General features: G+C 34.5%; 2 protein-coding genes across 2 annotated transcripts; one reads left to right on the forward strand and one right to left on the reverse strand.

Annotated features, from left to right (window-relative positions):
- On the forward strand, window positions 2,378-8,558 carry LOC109717014 (cytochrome P450 72A11-like). Its single transcript, XM_020242656.1, has 5 exons — window positions 2,378-2,643; window positions 3,065-3,285; window positions 5,129-5,382; window positions 7,444-7,828; window positions 7,911-8,558. The coding sequence occupies exons 1-5, from the start codon at window positions 2,541-2,543 to the stop codon at window positions 8,334-8,336; spliced, it is 1,389 nt and encodes a 462-aa protein (XP_020098245.1). The 5' UTR covers window positions 2,378-2,540; the 3' UTR covers window positions 8,337-8,558.
- LOC109717280 (mitogen-activated protein kinase 10-like) lies at window positions 8,806-17,629 on the reverse strand. Its single transcript, XM_020242958.1, has 10 exons — window positions 17,100-17,629; window positions 15,076-15,484; window positions 13,888-14,015; window positions 13,695-13,754; window positions 12,737-12,886; window positions 12,476-12,631; window positions 12,102-12,313; window positions 11,897-11,998; window positions 10,397-10,563; window positions 8,806-9,873 (listed from the first exon to the last, which is right to left on the reverse strand). The coding sequence occupies exons 1-10, from the start codon at window positions 17,121-17,123 to the stop codon at window positions 9,431-9,433; spliced, it is 1,851 nt and encodes a 616-aa protein (XP_020098547.1). The 5' UTR covers window positions 17,124-17,629; the 3' UTR covers window positions 8,806-9,430.

Here is a 23,655-nt window from a genome sequence, read left to right on the forward strand (position 1 = left end):
TCTCTCTCTCTCTCTCTCTCTCTCTCTCTCTCTAGTTAAGTTCTTGTGCATTAATTCGAAAATACAGAGGCATTCGTGCTTGTAAAGTATATTTGATAATGAGAAATCAAATTTGACGATCAATTCCGTTAGACATAATTTATAATGTTGGAACTATCTAGAAAAACAAAATTTTATAATTTTTTTGATTTCATTTGTCTAGTAAATAAGTAGTCTTAAAATGAACAGTTGAAAATAAAAAAAATATATAAAAATAGTTATAACTCAAATTTCAAATCGAAAGTATTGATCTTGCTATTAATATTAGGTAGAATTTTATATTAAAGCTTATATGATTTGAATTGTTTCATACCTTGAAGTTACAAACGTGCCACATCAGTCGTTAAATTAGTCATTTCTGAAACTCTTTGATCACTTGGTAATAATGTCGAAAAATTATGAAATTTAATTCTAAATAATTCTATTAACGTGGATCATACCTAACGAACCCGATCATCGAATTAAACGTCCTATCATCGAAAACAACTTATAAATATTGAAGTCTTCTTACTTTGGAAAGCACAAAAAATGTACTATATATATAGTGTGGAGCTACTATACCTTGAGAAGTATAAAGGAGTTGGTGCTTCCAACTTTTTGACTCTTGGATCAAAAATTGTAGGGTTAAAATGATAGTGGTCACGCCTAAGATTGAGTGATCCACTTAGAGTTGAGTGGTCCCCTGAGATAATAATATTAATTCAAAGATTAGAATTGGTCGAAGGGGTCGATCTAAGGATTATAAAATAGGAAGCACCACATGAGTGATGCTTTATAGTCGGAATATATATATATATATAATTAGACTGGAATGCTTCTAATAGCACTAAATTATTGGTGCGATTAGATTTTCGGACTTTGAATGAAGGAATGTGTGATTAGGATGATAGTGGTCTTCTATAGTTGAGTAGGTAGTTAAATAGTATAATCTAACGGATGAAAATAGTCAAAGAAGTAAATTTAATGGTGGAAAACTTGGTAGCATTAAGTGCTTGGTGCTATTAGAAATACTCCACTCGGAAGCACTCCAGCCAAACACACTCTCTCTCTCTCTCTCTCTCTCTCTCTCTCTCTCTCTCTCTATATATATATATATATATGCCTGGCTACTATACTATCGGCAATACGGAAGCTTCCATGTTACCATATTGTTTTTAATGATGCGGCTTCCATATCGATTGTTGGCTTAGTTAGACTTAATTTACACTATTAAAAGCATTTATAAATCAAATTTTATAATTTTTCGACATCATTTATCTATCAAACGAGTAGTCTAAAAATGAATGACTGAAAATAAAAATCTCGTAAGATGATAAAAAAATTTGAATTTAAGATCAGAGATACTAATCTTTCTCTAAATTGTGAAAAAAGTTTCGACAAAAAATTTACTGAATTTGGATTATTTTACACTATTAAATTTACAATCGTATCACATCGGCTATTAAAATTATCAATTTTAAGACTATTTGATCACTAGTCAAATAATGTCAAAAAAATATAAAATGTAGTTTCCAAGTATTTCTAATAACGTAAATCATATCTAATAAAATCAATCGTCGATTTGAAAGTCGTATTATTAAAAATAACTTAGTAGTATGAAGGTTGATCTCCGTGCTACCAGTAATATATATAGTTGCTGTGTTCATGTATACACACATACGTAGGAATTAAATGAATATGAAGCTTTAAAGAGAGAAAAAAAAACATTTTGAGAGAGATAGGTAGCACGCTACTCGCTTCGTTTATTTCATTTAGAAATAAATTTAGCTGGAAATGTGAATCAACTAGGATTCGAACTTGGGTCTCGGGTACCAACCACCAAGCCTTTTGCGACTTGCTCTATGGACGGTCGGTAAAAAAAAAAAGAAAAAAAAAAAACATTTTATGGTTAAGAAATGATGTTCTTCTGAGCTTTATATGCATCCTTTGTAGGAATAGTTTTTTTTTTTTTTTTTTTTTTTTTTTTTTTTTTTTTTTTCACTCTCTCTTCCCTTTCTTACTTTTGTCTTTATATCTTAGCTGATTCCTTACCGTTCAACACATCTTATGGAGGAAGTGACGAGGAAAGTTTAGACAGAGGAAAAAAAAAAAAAAGGAAAAAATATTTTTTCCTTTTTTTTTTTATTTTTTTACTTTTGTCCTTACCGTTCAAGGCGTCTTATTTAGAACATTCAAACACTTAACACGGTTGTACAAAGAATTTTCAAAACCAACCCTTAATTTCCATTCCACTTTGTCGTATCATTTCTCTTCTCATATACTTTGCTATAAAAAGCGCCCAATTGTGCCTAAGGCATAGTGTATTATAACAAAGTAAGCAAGTAACAATGTTTTGGAGTGTAGTTTTATTAGGCTTTGTTGCAGTAGCTGCAGGTTTTGTGGTGGTGTTCCTGAGACTGTTGAATTGGCTGTGGCTGCGGCCGCGGAGGCTCGATCGCGCCCTTCGGGCCCAGGGGCTCAGGGGCACGACGTACCGGCCCATCTATGGCGACGCCAGCCGCATGGAGCAGCTCCGGAAAGAGCGCCAAGCGAAGCCCCTTCCACCGTCCCACGATATAATCCCGCGCGTCGCGCCGCTGTTTCAAGAAGCCATGAGGGAACATGGTACATAGTTTTTCTTCGGTTTTGCAGTTCCTTGTTGATCGGTTTTTGTTGCATATATACTTTTATATAGATTTTTCAATTCATACTCTTCTCTTTGACTCGTGCATCTTATTTTAAATTCTCCTACAGCTCTATAGTTTTTTGAGTTCGATCATGTCCCTTGCTAATATCGACTTACTATATATACTTCAAAAGCAAAATATTTGATTGCATGCATATACCTTTCATAAATTGTATAAATAAACTTCTCAATGCATGGCACACAACAAAGCAAATTATTTATACTTACAGTGTTTTTTAACTATATATATATAATAATTGCTGCATTTTTTATTGCATTTACAATTACATTCAACCAAACAGTTTCTCAGAATAAATAATTTTGCCAAATAATTGATTTTTTTTGTTTTTTTTAAATAAGGTAAAATATCATTCATTTGGCTTGGACCCCAACCAGCAGTGACCATAATGGACCCAGATTTGGTCAAGGAGGTTTTGTCAACCAAGTTTGGGCACTTTCAGAAACACGAGCCTGACTCAGTAGAAAGGCTTGTGATCACAGGGCTTTTACTTCATGAAGGTGAGAAATGGGCCAATCACAGGAGAATCATCAACCCTGCTTTCCACTTGGAGAAACTAAAGGTAACTAAGATCACTTCTCTTCCTTCAAATCCCAACCCTAGTTTTTTGCTTTAGTTTAAGGGGATAATAAGTTATCCATGCTTTAGAAAGCTGGAAAAGTTCGACCCTACACTTTGGGCTAGGGATGTCGATGGATACAGATATCCAAAATTTCATTTGAATTCAAATTCAAACATAACGAGTTTATTCGATACTAAACGAATATAGTTTCGGATATGGTTATAAAAAAATAAAAATCTGACATATTTAGATTCGGATATAAATTTTATTTTAATCTACAAGTCTAAAATAATAGATTATTAAATTTGTAGATTAAAGCATCGCCGCTCCAAATTCAAGAAGATTAAAACAAAGAAATGAGTAAAACTACGATGGGAGATTGTGGTGCCCACTTTCAAGGGAGTCTCCTATTCTATAACTACTTTAGTCCCTGCACGTTTGGCAATCTTAACCTCTTAAGTTTAGTCACTGCAAAAAATACTATTGTCGGGTTAAGATATTTAGTCATATTATATTTCACATATAATACTATATATTTTAAATCTTGGGGGTGTCACAATTCTTTCCTCTTTAAGTCCTGACATGTTTCTGAAGTTCAAGCATATTCACAAGCAACAAGCAATATAAAACTCATCTTGCTAGTCTTTAGCTGACCTTGCAGAGAGCCACGCTACACCCATAATAGTCATAAGTCGAGAAGCCGTGCCTTACTCACTGTATAACCTTGGCTCCACCGAAATTCATCTTGTATTTTCGACTAGTGCTTGATTCTGATACAAATTGTGACATCCCGCTTTTCAGAGGATCACCCATTTTAGAACTGCTCTAATCCCAGCATACTTAATCCTCTTAATTTCTTGGACCTAGTAACAATCCAAAATGTTATAGAGAAATTAAGAAATTTATTTCTATTATATTTCATATACAAGGCTATTTTAAATCTTGCTGGTGTCGCATGCACTCACCCATCAGCCTAATATATATATTTACATTTTCCTTTTTCTCTTTTTTACATTGACCAAAATACTCGCCATCAATTAACCAATAGTTTCTATCCTATCCGAATTCGAATAAATTTTATATTATATAATATATAAGAATGTTTGATGTTATATTTCAATTAATAAATATTAATATAATAAGTTTTAAAATGTGGTAAGGAAAAATGATTGCTTGCAGATTCAGGTTTTCGGGATCGAATTCGAATTTTGAATTTTTGGTCAGATTTGATTTTAAATATAAATTTTTAAAATCTGCCGTACTCCAAAATTTGAATTTGCATTTTAATTTGATTGCCAGTTTCAAATTCAAGTTTTTAAAAATTTGCTACGAATTCGATCCATTGACATCCCTGGAGGCGACCTTTCCATTCTTCCGATCCCTTGAAATAGTGATGTTTTTATGGCCTATCAAAAAGTTTCAAACTCAGATAGAAAACGAGAGTATTGAACATAAATATTAAAAAAAACATCATGCATCTAATACGTTCTGTTTTTTGAAAAAACGATCCCCTTATATTATTTAACACACGCTTATAATATATATGCACAGATTAATTTGTACAGTACGGACTAAAACACATTAGTGAATATTATAAATTCCGAAATTTTACTTTCTTTTTTTAATATTCAAATATCAATTTCAAAAATATATGTTATACGGCCATTGGATATAAATATTAATAATATTATTTTTTTTAATAGCTTAAGTTTTTGGAGATCAAAGTCTATTTCATATTAATTTAATATGGCACCAGAATAGAAGATTATAAGTTTGAGTTCCATCAGATTTCTAACTTTATTTAATTTTCTTCCATTTAAATTCAAATTTACGTCATGTACAGTGCATGTTACCGGCGTTTTCTGCATGCTGCGACGAATTGATCGAGAGATGGGAGAAGCTTTTTACTGCAGAAGGAGGTGACGGTGAAATGTCGCTGCATCGGGAGGTGGACGTGTGGCCCGAATTTCAAAGTTTCACCGGCGACGTCATCTCCCGCACGGCGTTTGGGAGCAGCCTCGAGCAAGGGCGGCGCATCTTCCAGCTCCAGAACGAGATAGGCGAGATTGTATCCCATAGGCACTTTCCTGGATACAGGTATGCGTACATTACGACTCTATTTGGATGCATGAATAATTTATTTAGCAAATTCTTTTAATTGATTTAATTCTGTTTGAATGTCATAATAAATTATTCAAAGATAATGTATTTCGTGTAAAACTGTTTTAGTATGATGGTAGGTAAGAAGGTTTTTTTTTTTTTTTTTTTTTTTTGGTTCTTCAAATATTTTGCTATCTATGGTATCTATGGTTTAAAAGGACAACATAATTCATCCACAAAATAGTATATCTTATTATGCAAAAATAACTTAAAATTTAAAAATAATATTTCATTCTAAATATTTCATCAAACTCTTTACCAATAAAACACATAAATTTTTCGAGTAAATCAAATAGATATACCGAACAAGATTGTCATACATCCAAACAGGGCCTTTTATTTGATAAATTTTTTTGATTCACTCAAAGAATATGTCATATTTGATAGATTTGGAGTGTGATCGAATATTTAGAATAGATATTATATTCAACCTTAAAGTTTATTTTTCAAAATAAAATTAATTATCTTTAGATAAAATATACTATTATACCAAATTATGGATCCAAAGACTTTTCAAGGAACAAAAAAGCCAAACAACTAAATTCCAATCACACAAGAAAATTTTTATAGGAAATGAGTTATCATTGAATATCTTACTCCAAAACCTAAACAAAGCCTTAATAAATCTATATATTTAGTGCATTAAAATTATGATCAAATATTTAGAATGAAATATAGCACATTTTTTTGGAATACGACAAATAAACTTACAGATGAAATATATTATTCTTGCAAATTATGAATATCATGACATTTAGAGGAACAAAAATCAAACCTCATACTTATTATAATCATACTAAAAAGTTTTCATAAAGATACTTTTGAATAGCTTATTCTGACATCTAAATAAAGGTTTAAATTTGGTTGGATATATTTATATATGCAGCACAACACTTAAAGATGTATAAAGTTAAAGGGTTAAATGCATCAAACTCAACCAAACTATCCTCTGTTTACACTTAGCATCCTAAACTTTCAAAATTTATATCTTTCACCTGAGCTGTTAAAATTTACAATTGACCAACTAAGTTTATATTTTAATAATTTAAAGTGATTAAATTTAGTCAAATGCTTAAAATATAATAAAAGATAAATGCTTAAGAATGATAAAGGATAAATGCTGGCAATAGAAAAGAAACTTTCTTATGTCAAAATTCAGTTTCTTGCAGTATAAAATTAATATTTAGTATTTGAGTTTTACAAATTAAATGTAATAATTATGGCAAATTTCATCCAAATGAAGTGAATTTTAGCATCAAGAAGACTCATCTAAATCACTAGCATGCGTTCTTTATTGTTTCTGTACCGATTGAGTAATGTTAATCACTTTAAATTGATAAAATATGAATCTACGTATATAGCTAATTTTTTAAAAAAGTTTAAATGACTATTTGCAAATAAGCGAAAGNTTTTTTTTTTTTTTGGTAGCTTGAAAATATCTTTGTTTTTTTTCCCCATAAATCGGGTTATTTTTGGGTTTGGTTCAAACTAGAATGGTTGAACTTAAGAGCACCTGTACACCAGTAATTAATTGTGTGAAACCTTTTAATTTCTTGTGGATCATACAATTTAGAATTTACTCTTAGGTAATATACATGAGAAGTAAAATTAACCTACCCATGTTTGATAGTATCACATCAAATTCAAGTAAATAATATATTTGCAAACCATAGGATAGTATAGTTTATATTATAGGACAGTAAAATGTTATATTGTATTGCCATGTGGTTTGCAAAAAATATCACTTTACCGACCAATTTAATAATAAAGTTCTACAATCTACAGTGTAAAAAATAAATAAGTAAAATCATAGGACAATTAATCATAACCTTTTGAACCATAAGGTGGCTTTTACACATTGTGCTCGCGGACTTCGACTGTGATTCGGTCCAACTCGGCCTTTGCCATGTGCAGGATACTAGCCTAATTCGTTTTCTAATTTCCTTCTTCGATCAATTTAAAGCAAAAAAAATGTTACTATTTCCTTTACACATGCAGGTACCTTCCCACAAAAACGAACAGGCGAATCGACAAAATGCTTGCAGAGATTGATGTGCTGATGAGGGGAATGATTGAGCAAAGAGAGGAGGCCATCAGAAAAGGAGGGTCCAGGAACACTGACTTGCTGTCCTTACTACTGGAGTCGAATTTGAAGGAGAGTGCAGAGCAGGGAGGATCCGAAACCACGATGACGACGGAGGACGTGATCGGGGAATGCCGGCTGTTCTACTTCGCCGGGCACGAGACGACGGCGGTCCTTCTGACGTGGACGATGGTCGTGCTGAGCATGCACCCGGCCTGGCAGGAGCGGGCCAGGGAGGAGGTGTTACGAGCGTTCGGCAAGAGTAAGCCCGACTACAGCGGCTTAAGTCGGCTCAAGATTGTGAGTATCCAAATTCGCGCATCTCTCTTGAACCGGCAATAACAAGTTAGAATGCTGACGCAGAAACAACATTTTACCGCAGGTGACGATGGTTATATACGAAGTTCTTCGCCTCTATCCTCCCGTGATTATGATCGCGCGGGAAACATACAAGGAAATGAAGCTAGGAGATGTCACCTACCCGCCGGGCGTAGAACTCATTCTGCCCATAGTGTTCATCCACCACGATCCCGAATTCTGGGGCCCCGACGCCGGGGAATTCAACCCCGAGAGGTTCGCTGAGGGAATATCCAAAGCTTCGAGGGTTCCGGGCGCCTTCATCCCCTTCAGCGGCGGCCCACGGGTGTGCATCGGCCAAACCTTCGCCTTGCTGGAAGCGAAGCTGTGCCTTGCGAGGATTCTGCAGCATTTCTCGTTCGAGCTTTCGCCTTCGTATGCTCATGCTCCTTACCAAGTCATAACTCTCCATCCCCAGCATGGGGCTCCAATCATCATGCATAGGTTATAGAATGATCTTCTAAATGTTATGCGTAAGAGGAATGTTTTAGGAATATTACGGTCCCAGTTCTATTTATTATGTACTCTCATGTAATACAATAAATTGGTTTCTGATTAATGATGAAATAAACAGGTTCTATAAATTGAGATGGGGAAATGATTTGTCTTCATGTGGAACCATAAATCAACCATAAATCTGACCCTAAATTAAGAGAAGTGTACGATAAATGCAGTAGCGTATCTGAAGATTCTGAACTAACCAAATCATCATAGTGGTTAAAAAATCACACTTCAAAAGCTGACAAAAATATTTGGGGATGGAAAAAAACCACACGCACAAAAAGTGAAAAGACGATGTTTCAAATTGATAGTGATCGGCTCTTAAGACTTTCTCTAAGCAACTTAATAATGAGAACACTCCAAAGAAACAAACAAAAATATTTCCAACCGAAAGAAAAAAAAAAAAAAAAAATCCAAGATAACAGCGCAAAAGCAAAAGGATACATGTTTATTGGAACCTCCTTATAATTCTAGTAACAAGCAACTACATGAAGAAAAAATAAAGGCAACATAACAACACTTATGATGCGATTCTTATAGTCGAACTACTCATACAAGAAGTTATTTATAATGCCTGGGTGATGTATCTTTCGAAATTGGAAATAGATAGTGGAGAGTATATTTACAGGCTACATCTGGTTTTTTGTAACTATAACAGTAAATGCCGAACGAAAACTCTAACAGAGCCACAGATTTCTCTTGCAATTTTAGTCTTGGAATGACTAAAATTTTTTGACCGCAGGGGACTCGTACAAGAAAGATAAATGAAACAACTGTTTTGAATTATTTAACCTGCATTCAGAATGAAGGTCTTCATGAAATCACACCAAATATGCACATCATGCCAGCCATGTTCGTCCCGTGCAGATTTAAAGGCGTCTCTTCTGCTGTTCTCCATCACACCAAACTGATTTCTTCTCTTCCCTCAGCATTCTTCTGTGGCTTCTTTCCCTCCATCCGCCCCTCAGAAGTACTTCAATGATAAGGCACGGCTACGCCAGAATAACGGCTTTGACTAAAATTCACTGATTAGTCTGTTAATGGTCAATACATTCTCGACAGGCCGAACTGAACGGCACCAACCTTCCTATGAGCGCCGGCGGCAGCAGCTGCAGCAGCTGCCGCGATGCCATTGTAGGGGGATTTCGTATAAGCAAGGCTATGCGTCTCCGGATCAGCCTTCGGCCCCCCCGAAAAGTAGAAAGGGGGAGCTCTCATGTCTAAGGTTATGTCCGCTGTTGTCCGGCTATTATTCATGCATGGTTGAGATACTTTATTGATTATGTAATAATCCCTCTCGGTCTCCAAGGGGTCTCTCCCAGCGCATTCCGGCTTGCCCGTGCTCCGATCGTAGCAGTATGCCGGAGGCATGTTTGGCTGGGTAGGAATAACTGGGTTATTCCTTATTAATCTCCTTGGATCATAGGTGTCTTTCACAGTTCCATTTTCGTATGGCATTACTGATCCAACAACTTTTCCTGGTCTCGCTGGAGAAGGGGGGGAAAAAAGAGAAAAATTGACACAACACTAAATGTTTAAGATTGAGACAAATAGAAAGAGGGTTAAATCAAAGATTAAATTAAAAAAAAAAGCCCAACTTCTTATGTCAAGTTGACTGAGTTTAATTTCGTACAAGAACCCAGTAACATATATTCCAACAAAAATAAGGTCCATCGAGTTTGATTTTTTAAGACAAAAAAATAAAAAACTTAGAAACTAAATAAGACTTTTTAGGCGTCATTTCTGCTGGCACTTAATTTGAAAAGTCTTCAAACAAACTATCAATTGATGCTGCAAAATTTTTTAATAAAACATCAATGGAAATGTCCACCGAATAGTTACTGGGTCATTCTTTTTGTCAGCGGCCATGATGCAATCGGAAAGAAGCGAGTCTTTTCGCACCAAATTAAACTTTGTATCCCAGTCCGCAATTATGAGATAGTCGGTGGGATTCTGAGATTTTAAACAAACAGAAAAAAATGCCTGTACATAAAACATAAAATGGAGTACCTGTTGGAATCCTTTGGGGTGGCTGTGAAGGTCTCGCTATATTTCCCGGAAACCTTTCCATATCCCGGGGGTTTTTGGATGCCTCATCGGGCATTTGCCTATCTCGCAAGGAACCCACGATTGGTTGCTCCTTTGGAGGAATTGTAGTGGAGTGAACTATAGTAGACCTGGCATGAGAAATATAGATGATTATTCAGAGACGCAACGGAAATGAAAATAAAGGAAAGTTTCTAACTTGAATAAAACATTATATCCTGCTTTCCAGAAATAGACTGCTGAATTCAACAGTGATGGATGCTGAATTCAACAGTGATGGAATAATAATATAGAATATTAAGCAAACTATTTAGACTAAGCAGTGCTTAGCCGAATTTCAAACATAACAAGAGGACAAACTCTGATATGCTTTCACAGCAAAGCACTGTGCTTTTTCTACACAATATGTTGTTGTGCAGATATTAATATATGCCGTTCTTTTTTTTTGGATATTTAGCGAAAATACACTTGTCAGGACTAGGCCACCTTCAATTTTGTTTGTTAAGAAAATAAGCAAGACAACAAGGCAATATGGATGGATGATTAAGGCTCTTGACATCACATAACTAAGGGTGGGCAAGGTTTGGTTCTGTTCAGGTGACAAGATAAATTGAAACCGAACCAATCTAATTCGGTTTTAAAAAATCAAAACCAAAATGAAACCACTGGTGTGGAAAACCAAACGGAGCTAAACCAAAAATTTCAGTTTGGTTTACAGGTTTGGTTTATAGCTTTGAACACTTGAATTTTTTAAGACAATTTATACATCTTTTAGTTATTTTTTAATGTTTGCAAGAATGATTTTCGGGATTAACTTGGTGTATTAAGTGGTAGCTTGGCGTTAAATATTGATAGATACATATGTATAATTATATATATATACTCATACATGCATGCTAATATATATACAAATATTTATAGATACACAATTGTACACCTCAGTTTTTTTTGGTTTGGGTTGGTTTTTGAATTTCTCAATCCACAATCAGACCAGAATTTTAGGTTTGGGAACTTCTAAAACCAAAACCAAACCATTTACAACTAAAACCGAACCGAACCGAACCGAACCGAACCAAAATTGTCAGTTTGTTTTGGGAATTTTCATTTCGTGCCACCTGTATACATGACAGATGATCCATTCATTAATGCATATTTATGCATGCATTCACTTCAAAGGTGCATTTTTATATCATTCATTTTAAGAAATAAAAATTTTAATCAGCAAAATAATATCATAGTCTAGATTTAAACCTAGCAAATGAAAACTGCATAAGCAAGATGTGTACTGGGAGATTGAAATTTGTAGGGTCATATACCAGAAAAGATAGGAAGAGAAACATGCTTCCCATCTAATGGAAGTTAGATGGGAAGTTCAAAATTTCAACTGGGCAATGACATATTTTCTACTAATATAAAATTAAGCAGGATGAACTTTTAAGTAAAATAAAAAACCAAATACATCACCTAGGAAGAGAAACATGCTTCCTATCTAATGGAACTACAGCACCATTTTTACCACCATTCTCCTCGAGGTGAGCAAATTGCTTCCTAAATTGATCAACAGCACTGCACAATGACGAGTAAAAATATATATTACATATGAATACTAATGAAAAACATGGAGGCAAAATAGGAAATAGAATGAAACGTGATAGTAACAACTCAATACCTTGGATATAGGAAGTTTGTCCTCTCCGTGCCATTAATGTAGTCCTTTAGTAACTGTGGATGGTATTCCAATATCTCACGGAATATAAGTTCCTTAATGTCCTCTTTTGTCACTCTTCTCCGCTCAAACTCAAACTCCATTTTCGCAATCTGCTGACATGATGGTTCTCTCTCAACTTTGGCCAAGCCTTTGAAATATGGGTCGGCCAATGCCTGATAAATGAGCATAACATCCATTTGAGTGGTAGCATGGAAAAGGATAAATAAATGAAATTACTAAGATATTCAAATTAATGATATAGGTTTAACACAATAGCAATGCGTAAAAAATAAACATAAAAGAGGGAAACACATCTCCAAACAACAAATGCGTACCTCTTCAGCAGTTGGTCTGTCCTTCGGATCAAATGCTAAAAGCCTTTCCAACAGTTTAAGAGCTAAAGGATCTGCATTGGGGAACTTCTGTGAAAATGGTATAGGCTGTTTCTTCCTCATGCTGCTCAAGTACCTCCGTGCCTTCTCATTTCGGACCTGTAGTCAATAAAGAAAGTTATGCGATGCTATCATATTACATTTTTCCTAGCTGGAGAGAAGATACATTTTCATAATGAATGTTTTCAGATTAGATTACCGTACCCGAGAAATTGTATCCAATGACGGAGTGCCTAGAAGATCGGTCATCAAATCCAACTGGTGGACCACATTTTTACCAGGAAATAAAGGTTTACCAGTTAACACCTCGGCAAATATGCAACCAATGCTCCAAATATCAATAGCCGGCGTATACTGCAATTTTTCAGAAATATATCTTTAATATTGTAAATAGAGAAAACTCGTACTTGAGAAGACAACAAATCTAACAAAAGTACATGAAAGAATTGATACTTCAACCAGTTGACCAAACTGCTTTCTGAGTAAGCATTTTCTTAAATTACTTTTTCCTTTTTTTCAAGTCCTTGAGTGTTAATGAAGGGACATACAAAGCAAATACAACTATTCACTACCAAATGTAAAGCTCATAAGACAGCTAATCATGACATTCATAGTTGATGTTTCACAGATCTAAAATGTAAGGCAACATCACAAAACGACTTATTGGTGCCACAATAACTACCGGCCAGATAGCTACAAGAAGAAAATAAAGACCTGAAAATGGCACCTAAGTCTAGCAAATTGCACATGCCTAAATTTTCAGCTTTAAACAAAAGCAAGGCAGGTTTTTTGATCCATACAAATTCAAAGTAGTCCTTATGAATTCTGTTTTAATTTGCATATGTTATCACTAATAGTGGGTTATAACTTAGATTAAAAGGCAAAAAAGAACCCTGACATTTACACGATTATCATTTTTCGCCATTGAAAAATCTAAATTTAACTCCCTCAATATGTAATTATTTTGTCAGTTAGTCCTCTTCCGTCACTATTCTGTGCGCATCAGTGTGTTCACGGCATTATAAATGATGCACGCTAAAAAGATGAATGTTATGTGCTCTGATCATGTATAAAAGCATGATATTAATAGTTAGTCAAACAACGATAACATCTGAAAGCACAGAGAAACAAGAAAGTGTATTATTAGGTAACCAAAATGTACCTTTGAAAAGAAAGATCCACACAACTCAGGAGCTCTATACCATCTGGTTGCAACATAATCCTACAATACATAGTAAAGCTTCAAAATGTGAAATTGACTAATAAAGCACCTTTTCTTTTTAATTGTACAGAATGATGTTAAAAAGATGTGAATAAGGTTGGCATTGAACAATAAGCTCATTCTCTTGACATACCGTCCAAAAAATAGTCGTTGGGGTGTCGTTGAATGCAACTCTTGCCAGTCCAAAATCACAGATCTTGAGTTTGCAATTCGCATTCGCTAATATGTTCTTTGGTTTCAAATCGCGGTGATAAACATTAGCTGTGCTCAAATCGAGTCAATATCAGCACAAATCTCAATGTAGAACATAGTACAGTTAATGTAAGTCAATGCATACATACAACAGGATGAAAATGCGAGTCAAACTTGAGTATTATGAAATTTGAATACTATGTGATAACAAACTAATATACAATATTCAAATTTGTCAAGTTTTTAGGAACTTGTGAGATACTTATGGGGCAAATTATAATATTCAAGTTTTCATTAGTAAAGATTAAACACATGGTAAGAGAGTGCAATAACCTGTACGTCAAAGTCTTTAGGACAAATTGACACATACTTAAAGATCGAAGCAGTAAAAAAAAGAGGAATGTTTAAACATTTAACATATAAGAACAAATTGAACAAACTATAGCAAAGTTTTAACTGTAAAATCTCTCAGCAAAATTCACATGCAGGAGTCAGTACTTATCAAGAATATAGGTACAAGGAAAGTGCAAATAAACACCAAAAGAGTATGACTGGAAGACTACAGGAAAGAGATGACAACTTAAACATAAACAAGGGAGCGAAAAAGGAGGCAAATGTGGAGAACTAACTATTTACAAACTCAAAAAGTGACCAAGAGGCAAACATACCTCCATTTTTTTTTTTCCAAGGGGAAGGAGTCAAGTTCATAAATGTTCTATCACCCTTGAAAGAAAAAAAGTCCTGTGACTACAATGCCACACAAACTCTAACATATGCCACATCAGACACAACTGCTAAACTCCTAAGAAAAACATAAGAAAATCTTTTTCCTTTCTAAAAGGGAAAGGGAGATTGGGTCTAGACATAAGAAAAGCACAAGGTTTGGAATACTGATAAACTCGAAAGAGGTAAGAGATAGAGGGGGGAACAATAACATGCCAATATTTCCAGACATTATTATTATTATTGACTGATAGAGGCGAAAAACAATAATATGCCAACAATTCCAGACATTATTACTATTATTGGTGAATAATAATAGCATCGGAATAATAGAATACAAGATCTAAGAACTACATTGAACATGATTAATAGCAGATACGGCAGAAAATAGGACGAAGACTCATACCTGTGTGAATGTACTTCAATGCTCGGAGCAGCTGGTAAAGGAAGAATTGATAGTGCTCCTTCGTTAAGTCATCATTAGCCTTGATAACTTGGTGAAGATCAGACTCCATGAGCTCGAAAACAACATAAATATCTTTGAAGTCCCTCCTTGATGGAGGCAACATAATGTGTTTGATTTCAACTATGTCAGGATGTCTTAGAAGCCTGAGAAGCTTGATTTCACGAAGGATCCGCGCAGCATCAGAGATGTGTTCAAAGATATCATGTATTTTCTTTATTGCCACTTTTTCTCCCGTATGTGTATCAATCGCCGAACACACAACTCCGTAGCTTCCCTTACCGATGACTTCTTGAATTTTGTATCTATTGGCATCACCATACTCAGAGAAAAAATCCATCTCCGGTGAATTCTGAAAAGGGAAAAAAAAATGACTGATCAATTGCAGTAAAATTACGAAAATCAGTATTGAAAGGAATTGCTCGACTATCAGCTCAAGCTAAATAGGACTTCATTTGATGAATGAAATCTAGAAATAAAAAATAAATAAATAAATAAAAGAACAAGAATTGATGGTGACAAATTAAATTATAACTACAAACCGCCAATGCGTTTAGTGATTAACAACGTTTTAATCTAATGCTTTATCATAGTCAATCAACGGTGTATGAGGGAGAAGAAAAAGTGCTAGGAACTTTTATGGCTGCAAAGGCAGTTACTAAGCACATAACATAACAAGATTGTGTTATTACCAATGATAGGCCTCAGATAAAGGAAAGAAACTGATTTCCATGCTGAGTTTTATCATTACAATATACTAATTGGGATTCTCTAAGTGAGACATAAAGTCAGAAAGATCTTAAATGAACATTGCAACACTTAAAAATGTCACACAAATCAAGCCAAGTAACAGAATAAATGTCAAAATCATCTTTTCTATAGATCCCATTGAACTTAATATACACCGAGATACCAGATACTATTAGGAGCAAATATATAACTGCTACAACTCTGTTCGGCAGGTGATGAAAGAACGAGTTGCAGCTCAAGCTTCAGTAATCAACTTCACCAACAAATGCAGAAAATTACTTTTTTTTTTCCTAATGAATCACAGAATTGTATCAAGTAGAAGTCTCATACACAACAGAAGCACGCAAAGACATTCATGTATTCTAAAGCAATTCCTTATAGGCTGGTAGATAATTTTGTTTCCACAATACGCAACGTGCAGAGTCTCAGATCTGAGTCCACAAAAATACCACCAACATATGCAAATAAAAGAAAATCCATAGAAATACAACTCCAATCAGCTCCATAAATATAGAAGCATAGGAGTAGAGCAAGAAGTAATACAAATAAATAAGAATTACAAAATTATTTTGTTTTATTCTAAAAAGGCAATGCTAAAACCCACCAATATGAATTGTTTACTTGTTCTGGTCCATAAGGGAATAATAGATGGACACTATCAATATGATGCAACCATGCAAGTGGGTAAGAGAACCAGATTCATAGAAAACAACCACACAATAGACATGGAATCTCTCGAGATAATTTAGAGGCAAAATTATATCTTTACCTCCTACAACAGAGATAGTGGTGGAGAAAGGGGGAACAAAAGTATTCAGTACAAAAGAATCTGACTAGTGAGCGAGTACATCGACAAATAAAGAAATTGTAGAAATTTAACATGATTGACGCAATCAGAAAGGGACTTGGCTGTGTTCTAAAAGAAGAAAGGGAAATAAATTTTGAGGATAACGATAAGAAGAAGAGGAAGAGAACCAAAAAAGGCAATTTTTTGACAAAATTAGTAGCTGCAAAAATCTTTATGAAAGGGTAAGAAGTGTGTCATCTAAGAATTTGAAGGATGAGACCATAGAGATTACTAAAAAAATGACCGATTTTTTATCCGTAATGAGATCTGGATTAGAGAGGAAACAGATGAAAGACCCCAAAAACCACGCGGAGAGCGAAACTAAAACGAAATCAATACCCCAAACTCAGATCAAGAAACCCTCCCCTACCTTCTTCCGCTGATCTTGCTGCATCCTTGCACAGATCTCCAACCCCGACGAATCAAATCGCAGCTTTCGCGACCCTCCCCCTCCGCTCCTTCCCCTTCTCCGACCTCTCTCAACTCGAATTCACCTCCTAATCCCCAAATATCTACCCCCAAATCATCCGCATTTGCCCCCGATCAATCCCTCTCCTCGATCCCCATCTCGAAACACCTCCCCGCGCCTCAATCGCTCTCGCAGCGCACGCCGAGCGCCCTCTCCCGCCTCCGCCTCGACTCCCCAATCGCCGCCGCAACAAGGTCACGAATTCGACTCACTACCACCGTAGAGATCAATAAATCGATCGATCGACCGAGATCTCCAAGATCCAGAGGAAGACGAAGCCGGAGAAGAGAAGGGCGACGACGGAGGAGGAGGAGGACGAGGATCCAGAACCCTAACCCTAGAGGACCCTCTCCGTCCCCGCGATCTCGTCTCGACTCGCCCCTTTATAGCAAGGATGAGAGAGAGAAGAGAGAGAGAGAGAGAGAGAGAAGGGAAAAGGGGGAGGGGTTGTTATAGTTCTTCTTCTTCGGCCCAGGGCATGATGGATCTATTGTGTTTTATCTTTTACCGTATGGACGATTCTGCCCCTCACCTTCCCCCGCGTATCGTATTTTGCGGCAGTGGCAGTATGCGGTAATTTTAGCCAACTTCGAGCCCTTTTCTGTAACGCGCAGCCGTTGGCGTGTGGTAAGTTTGCACGGAGACGCCTCACGATTAGACCATTTGTAACTAGGCGCAAATGCAATTAATTTTCGAGCAATGCTAGGATTATTACAACACTCTTAATTTTTGGCTAAATTGCACTTTACTCCCCCTACATGTATCCCGTTGACAAACCCTCCCCAAAAAATATATAATTTATATTCTAAATAATGTAATATTTATAAAAAAAATATATACATAATTTATTTAAACTTTAGATCATTTTAAATCAACTATCTAAACTTTTCAAACTTTGATTTTACTACACAATTATTAATTTGTTTGATTTCAGTCAGTCAAGAATATTTTTGATTTAAAAATTTGAATATATTATTTATTTTTATAGATTTGATTAATATATTTCATATAATTCTCAGACTATGAATTTATTAAAATAAATAATAACTTAAAACTTAAAGTAAAATTACTGTTGTCTAAGTTAAATCAAATAATTTGATAGTTTGAATATTAAAATTAAAATTTTAAAACATTAAATAAGAGATTCAAAATAATTCATAGTTAAAAAAAATTATGTATATTTGTACCTAATTATAACTAGGCCAATTTGCATTTTTTTTTTTTTTTGCAGATTTGGTCCGATTTTTCAGCAAACTAACCAAAATACACTTATACATTTTTCTCTCTCCTCTTTTTTTTTTCTCTCGTTCTTTTTTTCTTTCTCTTCCCAGAGAGCGGTGGAGACGAAGGCGGAAGTGAAGGCGGAGGCGGAGGCGACCCGCTTCGGTTTTATCCGGCACATCCTTACCCTCGCCCGCGCACCCCCCGCCTTCCTCGCCTCTGACCCTGCCGAGGCCGCGTTGCAACTTTTTTTTTTCCCTCTCCAACCCTCCTCCACCGCTTCCGACGACGACGCCTATCTCACCCTCTCTCGCCCTTTCCCTCTCCCTCCTCCTTCACCTCCTCCGCCGCTTCCGACGACGACGCCTCTCCGCCGACATCTGCGCCGCGGAGGTCGCTGCGGCGCCGCAACCTCGGAGCGGGTGGTCTTTAGCGACGTCGTCGCCGGCACCGTGGCCATTGGCGGAGAGGCATGACAAAAAAAAATTATAGAAAAGGAAGAAGAAAAAAACTAGATAAAAAATTATATAAGAAGGAAGAAGATAATGAAATTGCACTGTTAAAATAAGATTACACTATTTTAATACAAATTTGCACTGTTTTAATAAAAATTGCACTATTTAATATAGAAATTACATTCTTTTATAATGGATTTTACACTTTTAAGACTAACGTTACACTATTTAGAAAATTTTTGCACCTTTTTTTTTCTTTTTCTTTCTCTCTCTTCTTCTTCTTCTTCCGCTGCTGCTAGGAACCTAGCCCGCGAAGGCACGGTGGAGGCTGCCGCCGAGCTCGAGGAGGTCCCTTCTCGTTGTCAGGAGCCTCCTCGAGCTCAGCGATAGCCCCCACCGTGCCTTCGCAGGCCGGGCGGGAGGCAGCAGCGGACGAAGAAAAAGAAGAAGAAAAGAGAAAAAGAAAAGGAAAAGAAATAGTGCAGAATTTCCTAAATAATGCAATGTTAGTCTTAAGAGTGTAAAATCCATTCCATAAGAGTGTAATTTTTATATCAAATGATGTAATTTTTATTAAAACAGTGCAAGTTTGTTTTAAAACAGTGTAATCTTATTTTAACAGTACAATTTTATCATCTTCTTTCTTCTTATATAATTTTTTGTCTTTATTTTTTTCTTCTTCCTCTTCTATAATGTTTTTTGTCACGCCTCTTTGCCAATAACCATGGTGTCGACGACGACGCTGCTAAATATTCCCTGCTCCGAGGTTGCGGCACCGAGTGACCTCCGTGGCGCCAATGTCGGCGGAGAGGCGTCGTCGTCTGAGGCGGTAGAGGAGACGAAGGAGGAGGGAGAAGGAAAGGGCGAGAAGGGCGAGAGAGGGTGAGATAGGCGTCGTCATCGGAGGCGGTGAAGGAGGTCGGAGAGGGAAAAAAAAAAAAGTCGCAGCGCGGCCTCGCCGGGGTCGGAGGTGAGGAAGGCAGAGGTGCGCGGGCGAGGGTAAAGATACGCCGGACAAAACCGAAGTGGGCCACCTTCGCCTCTGCCTCTGCCTCTGCCTCCGCCGCTCTCTAGGAAGAGAAAAAAAAAAAGAACGAGAAAAAAAAAAAAAAGAGGAGAGAGAAAAAAGTATAAAGGTATTTTGGTCAGTTTACTAAAAAATCGGACTGAATCTGTAAAAACGAAAAATATTGCCCACTTTTGCAAAAGCCCAAAATTAGTAAATTTTTTATGCAAATTGGCCTTATAACTATGAGGGCAAATATCAATAAAACTTGTATTTTACATCTTGTCGATTATTTGTCAAACCTTTAATTTCTACTACCAATACTTCTAAATGTAATTTATAATTTTACAATATCAAAAATTGAGAAAAGAAAAACTAAAAAATTCAACTTTGCCACGTGGCACAATGATCGAGTAATTATTAAGTAACACATAATAATTTATTGTTAGAATTTAAATGAATTTCTAAATTGTTATGAAAAGAGATAAAAATAAGAAAAAGATTTGGAGCATCAAAACAGTAAATCTACAAGGTTATTGGACATTTATATTTTTTATTCATTTTAATTTAAGTTACTCAAATTATTTGAATTTGGAATTTTTCTTAAAAATAATAATTTTATCAATTAGAAGCGATTAATTTCTAACTAAATTTGTTTTTCATCCACAAAATTATCGATTAATTTAAATTTTTCTAATTAGATAGGAAGTTACAAATAAGAAAACTTCAGGGCCATATTAAAAATACCCAATAGCTGAGGGGCCTCATCATAAACTTTCACCTTTGGCACGTAGCCGTTCATTTTTGTGGAACCTTCCATTACCGTTGCGATAGAAAATATGAATTTTTTTTTTTTTAAATCGTTGTTAGGGTTGGTGGAATGGTTTGTAGCTATTTAGCTAATGGAATTGATATTTCAACTAATAATTGAATTTTTAAACTAATTATTTTTTAAATTAATTTTTGAATAGTAGGTGGCCGTTTGGTTATCAATTTGATTTCATGTGTGATGTAATGTGTTGTTATACTATATTTTAATTTATTTGAATATTTGAAAAATAATATTTCTATTTTAGAAATTTGAATTCTATAGAGAAGTAATGGGACCAATTAAGAATATGGACAAATGACATTTTATGAGCATTTTATTAAAAACTAAATTATATTTCTTTGGTGACTAACTAATTATGTATATCATTTTTTTGGTAGCTTAAATGTCAAAAAAAAAAGGGTAAACTTCAAAAACCCCCCTATGGTTTCGTAGTTTCTCACTTTGCCCCCCTGTGGTTTAAAGCGTATCAATTTGCCCTCCTGTGGTTTCGTTTTTATCTTTTCGGTAGTTTTTTCGTTAATATTTCATTAAATTATATACAAAAAACTTCAGATACCCATTTAGATTTATCAAATATTCACTTTAGTACCCTTTAATTTTAACTTTATCATTGATTTAAGAAAAAAAATAATGAAATTGATAAGAAAAAGAGAAAAAAGAAACCACAGAGGGACAAATTGATATATTTTAAACCACAGGGGGGCAAAGTGAGAAACTACGAAACCACTGGGAGGGTTTTTGAAATTTTTCCAAAAAAAATTAGTGCTTTTGAAGTTTTCCCAAAAAAAAATTAGTGCTGAGATCAAAAAAAAATTTCTCTCATTTAATTCATGTTCATGTTAATTATTTCTCAAATAGGCCTTTTGGATAACATAATATTAAAGTCAATTATAATCATGCTTAGTTCTCGAAGGTATTGAGTTCAAATATTCCTTATACACTCACCAATTATAATATTAGATTCCTACAGTTTACTTCTCTAATTATCTGCTCTGTTAGTGCGCTTGCATAGTATATCTGATATTTTAGAAGCTCGCGAATGAAAATGTTTAGAATATTTTAGACCGTTCACTGTTAGATTGTTTTTTTTTTAATAAGATTCCAAACTTGAAATTTGACACAAATAGTATTTTGAACATCTTAACTTTTCTTTGAAAGTGAGAGATCAACTTCTTCTTATACACCATTCAATAGTTTTTTCTTTTGAGAAAATATACGCCATTGAATATCATAACAAAAAATAAAAGGGTTGGCTTTTCAATAATGTAGTGAAAGGGAAATGGTAACTCCAAACCCAAAATGCTCTACATTTTCATAAATATACCAACTCCAAACTGTAATTTAAAAAGAAAAAAAACCTTATATATGTCTCAACTATGCTTTTCACAAGTTGTGAAAAGGATCAATCTTGGCACCTGAATAATGTTTGCCCATAAATTGAAAAGCACTATAATTCTAGCTACTTTAGGGGTAGGGGAGAAAAAAAAAAAACTTTTTTTTTTCTACCAATAATGTTATTTGGAAGGAAATTAAAGCCAATCATAGCTGCCATATCATATAAAAATATTTCAATTAACTATCATAAAAAAACAAAAATAACAATGTAACAACATATATATATATATAGAGTAGGGCTACGTACGTAGATACCTTCATAATTTCTCCAAGATTATTAATAACTATAGAGCAGGACTACTGTGCTCTCAGGAGCACAAAGGCCTCCGTGCTCCTGAGCCATTTTCGATGATGGAGTTTTCGAATCGACGATCGGCTCCATTAGACTTGATCTAGCGCATTTGAAGTTTCTAGAAAATAATTTTTGTGATTTTTTTATTTCATTTATCTAATGATCGAAAGGATTCAAAATTCATAATTTTTAATGGTTGATATCTGCCGTTTTCAAGTTTAACGGTGTAAAAGTATTCAAATTAGATGAAATTTTGATACAAATTTTTTTATATTATCTACAACAAAATCAATATTTCTGATCGAAAATTTTAGTGCTATATCACCACTTTTTATAGAATTTTTATTTTCAGCCGTTAAAAATTATTGATTTTCAATCCTTTTGATTGCTAGGTAAATGATATCGAAAAATTATAAAAATTATTTTCTAGAAACTTCAAATACGTTAGATCAAGTTTAACGAAGCCGATCGTCGATTCGGAAACTCCATCATTGGAAACGGCTCAGGAGCACGAAGGTCTCCGTACTCCTGAGAGCACAGCAACCCTGCTATATATATATATATATATATAAATATAATATTATATATATAGGAATAATTTCATAGATGCCCTTCTAGAAACTATTTTTCATCAACCCTTCTAAAATTGATAATATCACCAATACCCTCCAAATGTAAAAATTATCATAAATGCCCTCTATTAGTTTAGATCCCGTTAGGTCTCCATTGAAACGGAGTTAATTTTTCAAAATAACCATTTTTACCCTTTATCTCTTATTAATACTTAATAATAAAAATACTAATAGTATTTTAAGATAATTTTGTAAATCTAAATTTGAGTATTTAATATATACATATTAAATTAAATCATTAATATATTAATTATTAAAAAAATATATAAAATATATTTTATATATAGTATTTTTATATCTAATTTTGGTTTTGTTTTTAGTTTCGGATTTCGGTTCAAGTTCAGTTTAAATATAGACCAAATGCATAACTGAATTTACATACGAATGGATTTTATTTTTGATATCTATAACTGAAACTATTCCTATTCAGCATGTAATAAGCTACCTCATTTAAAATCGAGTTAGATAAAATTGCGTATCTTATATCAATTTATATTCCTATTAGTAATAGTAATTTTGAAATAAATTATAGATTTTATTTTTTTCCTATTTAAGCAAAAGTAAATCACATAACTATATGCATGAATTATTCTGTCGATTGAAACAAAAATAGAGTTTTTGTTC

The sequence above is a fragment of the Ananas comosus genome, linkage group 11, assembly GCF_001540865.1.
Source record: "Ananas comosus cultivar F153 linkage group 11, ASM154086v1, whole genome shotgun sequence".
In the NCBI taxonomy this organism is placed as follows: domain Eukaryota; kingdom Viridiplantae; phylum Streptophyta; class Magnoliopsida; order Poales; family Bromeliaceae; genus Ananas; species Ananas comosus.

Coding starts and splice junctions, on each gene's coding strand:
- LOC109717014 (XM_020242656.1), top strand. CDS start 2,541: ATGGAGCAGCTCCGGAAAGAGCGCCAAGCGAAGCCCCTTCCACCGTCC. Junction 2,644..3,064: donor AGAAGCCATGAGGGAACATG/GTACATAGTTTT, acceptor TTTTTAAATAAG/GTAAAATATCATTCATTTGG. Junction 7,829..7,910: donor GCTTAAGTCGGCTCAAGATT/GTGAGTATCCAA, acceptor ATTTTACCGCAG/GTGACGATGGTTATATACGA.
- LOC109717280 (XM_020242958.1), bottom strand. CDS start 17,123: ATGCAGCAAGATCAGCGGAAGAAG. Junction 14,016..15,075: donor ATTGAAGTACATTCACACAG/GTATGAGTCTTC, acceptor ATTTGAGCACAG/CTAATGTTTATCACCGCGAT. Junction 10,564..11,896: donor AAGCATGTTTCTCTTCCTAG/GTGATGTATTTG, acceptor TTCTCATGCCAG/GTCTACTATAGTTCACTCCA.